At 36.5% G+C, this 12,296-nt stretch overlaps 1 protein-coding gene across 1 annotated transcript in view; it reads right to left on the reverse strand.

Annotated features, from left to right (window-relative positions):
• Positions 1–12,296, reverse strand: part of CNTNAP2 (contactin associated protein 2) — a 1,268,404-nt gene that overhangs the window by 846,109 nt on the left and 409,999 nt on the right. Inside the window, exon 3 of the mRNA XM_075142928.1 lies at positions 1,234–1,427. Within this exon, the coding sequence (XP_074999029.1) occupies positions 1,234–1,427 (194 nt within the window). The remainder of the gene's footprint in view (positions 1–1,233; positions 1,428–12,296) is intronic.

The following is a 12,296-nucleotide window of genomic DNA, read 5'->3' on the forward strand; positions in this document are numbered from 1 at the left end:
TTCCCCTGAGACAAATTATTCATTATTTCAATAGTAGTTGTTGAAGAAGCTTTTCTACATCTAAGATAATACAAACACTAAAGGCTATAAGTATTTTTATATACATAAGTGGCCTTAAAAGAGAAACTTTTTATATTTATTAAGCTTAAGCACAAGCTCCCCCCTACCCTGATGAACAACATTCATACCACCAAGTCCTAAGGAATCTAAAGCAGCACCCAATGTTTTTCTCTTCACTCCTGTCTGTCACCCTGGCTTTAATTTCTCCCTCTTTCAGAATCCTATCTGGTACATGGAGGAGGCTTTTTCAATAAATCAATACTCTAATAAAAAATGACTGCCTCTACGTACTCCACATATTAAGCGAGTTTTTCTTATACAGATAAAACCATTCACCTTATGCTCTATATTTGACATTCATTTTTAATAACAGACCTTAATAAAAGAAGCACCTGGCAAAAGTGTGAATCTAAAATAGCACAGTGTTAAATCTTGTCTGCTTTGACAATATTTTTCTGATGAGGCATAATAGCTAATCAATTTAATTTGGTTTCAGAATGAATGATAGCATTTTGCTGTTTTCAAAGTATACTTTTGAAAAAGAATAACCATCTGAAAGAACTGCGATGAGGAAAGGCATGTTAAGTAATAGCTATCATTTTTTTGTCAGTAAAATGGAAGGCTACTGTTTTCAGCAAGAATGAAATTAGCAGCTTATTCATGAAAAATGTAAAAGACAAAACCAAGTTATATGCTTTTTGCTAAAATTATTAAAGCATAAATCTCTCTGTAGCATCTATATGGAAAACAATACATACATGATAAAACCGCTCCCCAGCACACATACACACAGAGAACAAATTACCTTCCAAAATGTTATGTTTAAGAGCAGAATTTTCAAAACTACTTTTCTGCCTCACATTTACTCCATGAAATTAGTAAAAAGAAAAGGCAGGGAAAGGAAAGCCAAAGCATAAGAGACTCATTGAGGAATACCAACAATTGAAAAATATCTGCATGTTCTGACAATTACCATCATCCCAAATGGGCTCTGCTAATCCAGGGATAGGCCTCCTGACAGCAGCTGCAACTTGAATCGTTATGTTTTGAGCTAAGCTCTGTTCTGTCCTCAAAAAAACAACACTGAAGAGTTGTATGAGGTGTACAGTTCGTAAAAACACAGTCAATCAACTTCGCTACAGCATGTGCTTCCATTTTACACCAATGACTTACCCAGATATTTCCATCCTGATGGTATGGTTTCCAGTTTCTCCCTGTATCGCTATAAAGCATCCGATACTGAGTGACCCAGTCAGAACTGCTATACCTGCCTTGCGTCGCAATAGCACTGATTTGCTTCCTGTTCCCAAAATCCACCTGCAGCCATTGGTAATGATCGCTGTCTGATGGAGACCAACCTCCTGCACCTGTTGGGTTGAAACAGAACAGAGAGATTTAGACCCCAAACACTCGCTTTGAAGTGAACACATTGTGCAGATGCTGATTGCTGGAAGGCAGCCCAGCTGAGAGGAGTATAATACCAAAAAAACTTGAACGCATACAAGGGAAATATGATTGCACATTTTTTTAAAAATGCATCTTTAGCACAGGCTTCAAATGAATGAACTCTGTTGCCTTAATCATTTCATGATATAATTATAATGATTTAATGGGCTGCCTGCTAACGAATCAATGCCTTTATAATGCCTTAATTACAGTTTATTAGTTTTTGCCAAATTATAATTGTTCAAGGGTTGACCAATTTGCCATGAAATCCTTTGTCAGAGTAAGTTGGCACAAATCAATAACAATCTTTGGATTTTGTATGCCTTTTCAATAGCATTTCACGTTAAAGAGATAATATAGATAAAATGGGAGGAAATAAGAGCAAGCTCTCTGCTTTCCTATGTTTCACTATAGCGCACAAACTGAAAGATCTACCAGAAGAATTGAAAAAGGAGCAGGTACTATAGGGCTGGATCCAGTTTTGATCTGATGGGTGTACAAGCTGTCAGAGATTACATTGGCAGATGCCTCACAGAAGTGTTATTGCTTTTTATGGGTCTATGAATTAACTTGACAGTAATGCTATTAACAATACTCTTCTCAGCCACTAGACTACATTGAACTGTTCTAAATAAAGAAGGCCAATGATGCATAGATAAATGTAGTATTAAGACATTAATGCAATTTCTTACTCTTCTGCAATAAAAAATATTAAGGGGAAAATTGTAATTGGATAGTGCAGAGAATGATAAAAATTCTAAGATAGATATTATAATGATATATTTGCCATAATGATAGTATTAGGAAATAATAAAAAAAAAATCTATCAATAAAGAGAAAAAGCGGAGAATCATTCTCTTTATATTCATAGTAGACATTAAGATGCAGAAAACAAAAACTTTACAGACTTACAGTGATTACAAGGGGCTTTTTTGCTTTTAAGTTTGAACCAAATAAATGGCCTGGCACACCATGAAATCACGTAGTCTAGTCCATGGGCCAATTTTTGTTGCTTTAAATTTCACCTATGGACTTCAATTGATACACAAACCTAGCCTGCTTGCCAAGCAAGACACTCTTTGCTATACTGCGTCTTATATACTCCCATCATTAGGCGGCAGCATTGCCTTAGTCTTAGACAATTCTAAAACTCATTCAGCTGCTACAGGTGTTAACATGTGCAGGTCATAGGACATTTTAATGTTGTGATATTAATGGGATCATTTGATGTCATAAATGGTTGCCTTTCATTGTAATTAAAAGCGTAGCACTACGCCAATGACATCAAATTTGTTAAAATTTTTAAGATTTACAATAGATGCTTTCTCCCTGCATTACAGGTAATTATAGCCAGCAATATCAACAGGGTTCTTTAGGGTAGGGAATAGCATTTAAAACCCTTACTAAAAGCACTTGCAGGGAAAAGTATTCCCACACATTCCCAAATTCAAACTAGCTCTATTTTTTCAGAAAATGGCAACTGGACATTTAAAAATAGAATATAGCTTCTTTGTGACTACTATGGAAGGAGATTGGAACAGTTAGCTCTACATACTTGTCGTAATAGCATAGACGCCCCTTGCTCTTCCTATCCTGACATCCCTGTCCAATTGGCGTATCTGAGACTGATGGCACACAAAGGATAAGAAGCTGCCCTGTATAGAAACCACCTTTGTAGAACGGCCCTTCGGTGGCTCCAGAAAAAGTAAGGTCCAAATGTGAGCATTCAAAAGTTATTATGAAAGACAGCTGATAAATTCATCAATGAAATGTCCTTCAGCAATGCAACTGTTGAAAAAGGATGACATACTATAGCTGTAAGAAGGCTAAAATAAACATTATGGTTTTCAGACTTTTTACTTATGCAGGAGATTTTGTTATGCAGGAGATTTACTTTAAAACAGGAGATTTTGTTATGCATATTTAAAAGAAAAGACTTTTAACTGTAATATGATAAAATTTTTTTCTTTTAGTACATTCCTATTACTGAGACGAGACTTTGGCCTTCTTCAAATGATAAACATATTCATTGTACATTGCAACTAGGTTTCCGAAAGTCTTCACCTACAAATCCATTGAAAAGTTTGGAAAAACTGAGTGCTAACATTCATTTTCCCATTTTTTGGATGTGAGAAGAGGCAGAAAACATTCTTCACATCATGCCTGACAAAAGTTAGAGATATGTTACACAATAGTCACATATTTAAGTACGTTTGTGTCTCCATTCACTCTAAGCAGGTACAAAAATCTCACATCCCCAGAAATGTGCATGTGCTCACAGCTCAGCATGTCATTAAATATTTTGCTGAATAAAAACCAGCTTCTTCACTGGCATGAAGAAGTTGGTTTGATATTGGACTGGGAACGGAGGAGTTACTGATAAATAAAATATTTAACACATTTTGCCTTTTTAAAGGAGTGGCAAATTTTGAAATCCAACCTGATTTCCACAATATGGCATTATTTTATATACACTTACTTTTATGGCCAATGTATTATGACAGAATAATGAATTATCTTTAAGGAATGAGCAAAATGACAGCATGTTAGTAGTCTTCAGTGAGCATTACTTCATCCTGAAACAGCAATGGTATATTAAATTTGTTCAATAAATGCTATTCACAGTATTATTCTTCACATCTTGGTGTAAACTGTTTATTTTTAATGGTTACAGGCTATATTCTGAATTTTATTACATGCATTAATTGCACTTTTTATTACGGCAGAAAAAAGGCATTGGATACGTGGTTTTTTACCTGATACTCTGTTTTACTTCATGTACTGCCTTTTAACGCCAAATGCCACAATATACTATGAAGTCAATGTGCGTTACAAATATTAGAAAGATATTAGAACTACAAAGTATTTAAAAGATATTAAACATATGCATATAATATAGTTTGCTTTCATTAAACAGGTAAGGAGCATTTATGGGGTTCTTTGGTAGTAGAGGTGCAATAAAGATAATTGCAGACAATATCTGCTTCCTATTTTTATTTTTATGCTATTCCGAAATTTGATGTGATTAAACATATTCACCCACTCAGCCGTCAAAACAATTGACTCAGTAACATAAACCAAGAGAGTCACTGAATACTTTTATTTACACTTATAGCACTCTACACCACAAACAGGGCAACTAATTTCAACTTGAGCAAGAATAACTGTACGTGAACCTTTGACAGTAGATATGAGAGAACTGCAAGTTCAGCAACAGTAAAGTCAACATTGAGCATGTGGCCCACATCTCTCTGTGCATCCAAGAAACTTTCCTGTGCAGAAAAGCCTAAAAGTCTTACTCAGCAAAGCCAGCCAGAGCATTCCTGTGGTAAAAGGCGGCTATGAAAGATTTCATAAAGCTTTACTTTCAAAACAAGCTACAGAAAGTCATTTGATCTGCTCCTACTGCAGACTGACCAAACAATGTGTAATTGTTTGAAAAACACACTTGGTGATGCAGAAGACACATAAAACTATATTCAGAATGCTAAGAACTTGTAAAAGTTGAATCTTTTCATGATTTTTCACCACATAAAGACAATTGCTAACAAACAGTATTAGCATCATTACAAGAGTTGAAATTCAAAGATTTAATTTTTTTAATTATGAAAACCCCAATGGCTTTCATGTTTTTATTGGATTTTATTCTACAGGTTCATTCCATGGAACTGAAAACTATATGAAAAACATAGCCTATCTCTAAATGACACATACAAAAGATAGCACGTAATATATTTCTAGGAGTATAAAGAATTCAAGTCAATGTGGGTCTATTTTTGCAAAATTTCATGTGTAATTTTTTCCTTTTAATTAATTATACATTTCAGCTCCCTCTTCAAAGTTGAGTGAGCTAGCTCCCATTTACTGCACATGAAGAAAGCCTACGTGATGAGTTAGCCTTACCTTCTTATCATTCCCCCCTGATAAATTATCACTAAGTAGTAAAGTTGGGGTAGGCTTACAGATTTTAGATTTTTATCTGAACTGTCATATGCTACTGAGCTTTCAGATCCATAAGAAGGGACACACTGATGGTTTTTGAAAATGTCTGTTCCATTTCAGTTAGAACTTTCCTCTTTTGAAAATTTGGCACTTTAATCTTCATTCATGACTGAAACTGGAAAGATTAATTTGCACTGGAAGAATCCATTCTTGTTTTAGTCACACTTGTTCATCATTCCCTACTTCAAATCACAAAATAAAAAATACCAGTACTGCAGTAAGTCTAGTTTTCTACTCTTTTCAAATCAGTAATAAAAGGTTTCAGTGACATGAATGGAAGGAGGAGGGGATCCTTAGTCAGAAATTTCATCAGAAAACAAACTATGAAAAGCTATAGATAGAAGATTTAGGATTTGTGGTAGTTATAATTCAAGGGATGACTTTATCTAATCTCAGAAAATTGCCATAGCCTTTCAGCAAAGAAACCAAAAATATGCCTTTTTTAATAATTATGTAATAATAACCCGAAACATTCTTAGAGTTTGAATCTGCTTATTTGTATGCGAAAAACACAACCCAATCTTTCAATGAGAAATAACACTTTCTAGGTCACTGCAATAGTATGAAATCAATACTGTTTGATACCTTGCTATTTTCCAAGACATTGCTTGTCATTCCTCTACATAAAAGATAAATCAAGACAAAAAGGAAAACTTTGAAATACTGAGATCATTCATTCACTGCACTTCAGAGAAAATATGGGCAGCTGTTTTCTACAGTATCCTAGAAAACAATATAAAAGACCAAACTTCTACACTGCATAAATCTACCTGCACTGTGTCGTGGTTTAACCTGGCAGGCAGCCAAATACCACGCAGCCGCTCACTCACTCCCCTCCACCCCCAGCGGAACGGGGAGAGAATCGGAAGGATAAGGGTGAGAAAAACTCGTGAGTTGAGATAAAGACAGTTTAATAGAACAGAAAAAGGGAAAATAATAATGATAATGATAAAATATACAAAATGAGTGATGCACAATGCAATTGCTCACCACCCGCACTGACCGATAACCAAGTAGCGATCGGTACTTCCTGGATCACGCCTACCCTTCATATACTGAGCATGACGTCACATGGTATGGAATACCCCATTAGCCAGCTGGGCTGGCTGTCCTGATTATGTTCCCTCCCATCTTGTGTACCTAGCTCAGTCAGTAGGCATGGGAGCTGTCCTTGGACTAGGAGGGCACTTAGCAACAACTGAAAACATCTCTGTGTTATCAACATTCTCCTCCTACTAAATCCAAAACACAGCACTAGGAAGAAATTTAACCCTATCCCAGCCAAAACCAGGACACACTGTTAGTCACCATTATGCTTAAGTAGGACATCAGTGGCGGTTTCCATTTTTGGTTTGTCTTCCTCTGTTTGTCCATTTTACCATTGTAGATAAAGACCATCTGTATACAGACAGTAAAACATTTAACTTTACACAGAGCAAATAACATCATAGCATTGAGTGGGTCTAGTCACACTGAGAAAAGTTATGCACATACAGAAGTCTTGGATGATTAAACATTTTGCACTTCAAGCTGCTTCAAGCAAGGATCGTTTTTACCCTGTATTATGTAGGGCCCTCTAACAAAAAGACTCCAATCCTCATATAGGGCTCCACTTCTAATTAAAGCAATCTTTTCCTGATATTGGCACAGATAAAGATTTTTTATTTCCTTATCATAAACAGCATGCATTGTTATATTTCTTGTATTCATATGCTGTTCTTAGATAAATTTGGATTTGTAATCCAGTCCCTATCTTCAGGGTAGGGATTTGCTTTTGCATGTTTGAAGAGCTCTTCTTTCCAGCACATACCAACAGTGACGGAACTGCAGACAAGGCCATGCATGACGCTGATGGTGGGCAAATAACGAACATTCTGCTTCAGAAGAAGCGAAGGTTGATATTTAGAAGGCAGCTGCGAAAATAGCAGCATGATTATAGTCACCCTCTATTTAAAATTACCTATATTTATTCTGTAAAAAGTTAAGTATCACAGAGAAGAAGAAAGAGGACTGAAATGACAACAACTAGATTTCTTCTTCTCCAGAATTCATTATTAGAATTTACCCCAAATCAGACCGTATTTACTAAAATCTGGTAAATTAGACGCAACTTTTGGTCTAACTCCCCATGAGTTTCAATAGCAGCTTTCCAGAGGTGCAACAAGGCTCCAGTAAGCCTTGAAGCTCTAAGTTCCCTATAAAATACATCTGATAAAATTCATTTTGCAGGGGTAGCAGAAGATAGGAAAGATCCAATATTCATTCCCCAAATTAGCCTTCCATCATAGCAGCTGAAAGTTGTAAGTCTATAGAGAGGTCAGTATCAGCATTAATCTCGACTTCTAAAAGACTGAAGTAGCACACCAACTTATCCAGTGTCCATTACTAGTCATGGGAATGTTTCTACTGATTTCTAATGGCACTTACCAGTGTCTTCCCTTGGTATGGCTTAAACTCTCTGATAAAGTATACTTTTTGTTTCTTTAAACTATGTAATACTGCTTTATTTTTCCTTTTTTTTTGTGGGGGAGAGGGAATAAGGATTACCCTTATTCACTTTAGTATGTATTTTTTGGACATTGTTAGACTAATTTTAGAAGACTTGCCCTCTACTGAAAAATAGACAAGGCGGGGGGGAACCCCTAATTATATTTCTTAAAATTATTTCATTTTAATTTAAAAACCTGAAAGTTAAGAGTAGAAATAACCCAAGGGATAACAGTAGTTATCAGGATACAGTCCACACAGATCTTTTTTAAAAGAACATTAAAATCACTATATTATTTTTTAAATCCCAATAGAACTTTTATAGTAAATGCAATTAAAATAAATCCCTTGACATAGTGTCTGCTTCTTAATACCCACTGCTTCTAGTATATCTTAACTGAACACAAATCACATATGAGGGAATAAACGATCAATCTGCCCTAAGGAACAGTGGTGATATCTAACAATAAAAATGATGCAAAAGAGATCTCATCATTGTCATTCACAGTTGTCAAACTCAAAACAGGGGAAAAAAATCGTAAGCCTGAGCAGTCTCACATCCTGAATCCGCTGTTGGGGAACAAACACTTTGCAGCTTTGGTTATTTTAATGAACACATCACTTTAAACTATGCCTTTCCCATCTGTTCTGCTTTCTAATTACATACGCAAAAAGCAGCTCATTGACAACTGCATCCTAATGGAATCTTAAACAAAACTTAGACGAGGTTTAAATATTCTGTGTGCATAATCTGTATTCAAGGCATCAAGCAGCTTCTTCTCCATGAGGTGTTTTCTTGTTTTCTAGACAGAAAGTTGAGGCAAGGCAATGGATCACTGCACCCTGGCACACAAACCCCTTGCATAGAAAATAACCACAGTGGCATACAAAAGACAAGGAAGAGAGTATAGAGATCTCCCTTCCCTCACGCCACCTTTTCAAGTACCAGGACACATATCTTTCATTGCATGTTTATGCATTGCAGCACTGGGGTTTTCCTAACAACTCAGGACATAGCCCTGGCAAGAACTAGCAAGTGTATAGCTAATAGATAGCAGACACTGCCTTTGCAGGGTCTCTGCTGAGCAATCGAGCCCTGATTAGCAGATTGTTAACCGAGATTTTAATGATGGTCAGATCAGGAGTAGCGAAGTTTTACTGACTGTGACTGAATGGCATTTATAGCACTTTGAAATCCAGATATAAGCTCATTATGACACTTCTGGTAGTTCCTTGTAACTGTTGTGATCTCTCCTTAGTAGAGGCGACAGAGAAAAAGGAATTAAGGTATTCCTGCACCTGATCTATACCATTTCAACAGCAATGGGATGCCTAAACACTTTAGTCACCTAAATTGTCCTGTTCCCATTAGTGCAGTCCACAAAGTGATGGAAGGCAAAGCTGAATTTCTGTAAGTTAGATAGCAATGTTCTAGCCCATCTTGATTAATATTTTTTCGCTCAAATGATTGTACATGAAATATGATTAAATGCCATAATTCAGTCTTAAATATCTTGTTCTGTGACAAGTCTTCAGTGATAAAAGATAAACACTGAACCTCCTGTCTTCCAGAGGCTTGCTGTGTGAGAACCTGTAATGAATACAGTTTCTGCCGTTGTGCTTCGGTGTATACCAGTGTTCCAGTGATGTGCAAACAGCACTGCCTTGAAATGCTCACTGTTAACAAATAAAAGCTACATGATTATTTCATTATACTCATCTGTTTTCTATCTATGTTTTTTTAACTCCAAATCTCCTGGTCTGTGTTTCCCACAAGAAATTTTTCTCCCTTGAAATGCCCTGCTCATGACGTACTCCCTCCAGCTGTTAGGTGCCCTGAAAGACTCTCACCCCAGCGCAAGTACAAAAAATGACCTGGCCTACCTCCTGCTGTTAAATACAGCAGTTCTGAAGTCCAGCTCCCTTGATGATTGCCAACAGTCAACCTTTGCCTGCTGCTACTGATGTTTGTAACACCTGCTTGGGCTCAGCTTCTGGACTGCTACAGAACCTGAACACTGCTCACTTTTCTTTTCTCTCTGTTACTCGTTGTCCATTTCTACCAGGTTTTTTTGTTTGTCTGGTTTTTTTAAAGCTTCTTTTTTTAGGATTGGCAAGAAAAAATACATTCAAGAGTATGCTCAGGTTGAAGATTTTTCCCTAAGGGTTTCCTATCCAGGTTAAACCTGCTTTTCCTCTATTCAAATATCTTTTACATCGGCTCAAAATTTGAGACCTGAATTCCCATTTTACAGGAATTTCAGAAGCTGGTTTCAACCTAAATGGTGATGATTTCTCAAAACTCAGAATTGTTTATAAAGCAGTCTGAAATATTTTTTTCTGACTACCTTACTCCTTTCTTGTTGAGTGCTAGAATGCTAAAATCACTACACTTTTTGATAATTTCCCACAAAAATTATAAGTGAAGCCAATGAATTCTCATAAAGAGGTTCTCTTTTCTGAAACAAATGACTGGGGGAGGGGGAGAGGAATCAGTCAGCTCTACTGAAAGTTTCTGAATACTTAAAAATCGCTATCTGAATCTTTTCTGTATGCAAATTGCCTAGAAAATTAACAGCTAGAAGGAGCTATACTATTCTCTTTATTTGTGCCAACATTGCACTACCACTGACCCAATCCTGAGAACAGGACAGGACTCTTCCCTACCTGCCTCACTGATCAGTTACTGCTTCCAAATGCTTCTGTGAGACAGACCTTCCTTGTGGTATTACAGGAGCTCTGATATTATCAGTGCCATGCATGAATACAACTTACTGGTACTGTTTAATCTGTCTTAGTAAGTGTGCTTCCCTCTCCTGTTTTTCCTTCAACAAGCAGGAGCATAGAATTGTGAAATATTGTGAGATGACTTTTGAAATCTAGTATACAGCTGATTCAAGGGGTTTACAGGGTTTTCTGCTTTTAACAAAGCTCAAGGATAATTATTTTTTCCATTAATGCATACATTGCAAGCAGCACCCAGATCCTTATCCTTTCTCTCCATTAAGAAAATATATTCTATTTTTAAAAATTACTCTGTATTGCATCCATTTTGATGATGAAATCTCACATTATGCCTTCCATTTTGCTAATAGCAAAATATTTATTGATATCATATGCAGAGTTGCAACAACATGGGAGGAACAATTTTATTCTTTATTTTAATTTGCAAAATAATATGTTCATTTCAAGATAGGACTATACCACAGCAGAATTCAACTTTTTAGGGCAATGATTTGCCTGAAGTCTATGGTAAACTACTAATAAATACTGACTATTCCCTAACAAGTTTATATTCCTCGGAGCCAAAACATAGAACTGTATACAAAATCATTATAATCATGTGAGACTGTACTAGGGAAACAAGCCGGCAGAAAAAGTTGAAAGTTATAACGCTAATAAAAGTAACAGCGCTCTTATCAGTGGCATCAAATGTTAATGTACTCACATGGGATTAACTAATCTGATACATTTTAGACACTAACCAGGGAATGAAATTCTGCTAGGATTTTTATTCAATATAAATTAATGAGAACTCAAAGTTCATGCAGCAGAGCATTTCAAAAATTAAACTATAATAAATTAAAAGCCCCAAATGCACACTCCAACCCTCGTTCTTTAAATTTTAACCTACAGAAGGAGGAGAATATGGAAATGCTAGCTTTAGAGTAGGAAGGTTCAGCTTGCAGGGTCTGGGGGAGGATTCAAAGCAGGATTTAACTTCAGGTGCCCTCAATCATCCCCACTTCTCCCCCTGCCTCTGTTAGCCCACTAAGATTCTGAGGATGGCATGGCTCCCCAGGCTGAAATTAATCTCTCTGCAGTATCCATGCTGCAGAGTATTTAAGCTGTTCAGGCTACAGGCTGAAATACTTGTTCTGAATGCATTTTTTCTACACTGTCAGTCAAGATTGCTGAGTATAACACTGCTGAGAAGAACTTTTGCATGTCCAGACCAACTCAATATACCCACTCCCCCTCCAAAAGGAAAAAAACCCACCACCTCAAACAGCTAGACTGCAGATCTTACTAAATAATTTATGCCTCTACAGAGCGGTAATTGGCAGATGAAGAAACGGCTACGAAAGGAGTGTTCAAGACAGAAATCATCTAACTTGGCAGAAGCATTGCCCAGGCAAGCAAAGACCTAAGTAAGGATAAAAATAGTTTTGCGTGCTTTAGTTTGCCTGTCTGTAAGCTGCTGTAACACATTGCCTCACACAGACAACTGTGAAAATAAACAGTATTTTGAAACTTTATGAAAAATGCTGTTATGCTAAAGCTAATAATTTCTCCTACTT

The sequence above is a fragment of the Calonectris borealis genome, chromosome 2 (assembly GCF_964195595.1).
Source record: "Calonectris borealis chromosome 2, bCalBor7.hap1.2, whole genome shotgun sequence".
Lineage (NCBI taxonomy): Eukaryota > Metazoa > Chordata > Aves > Procellariiformes > Procellariidae > Calonectris > Calonectris borealis.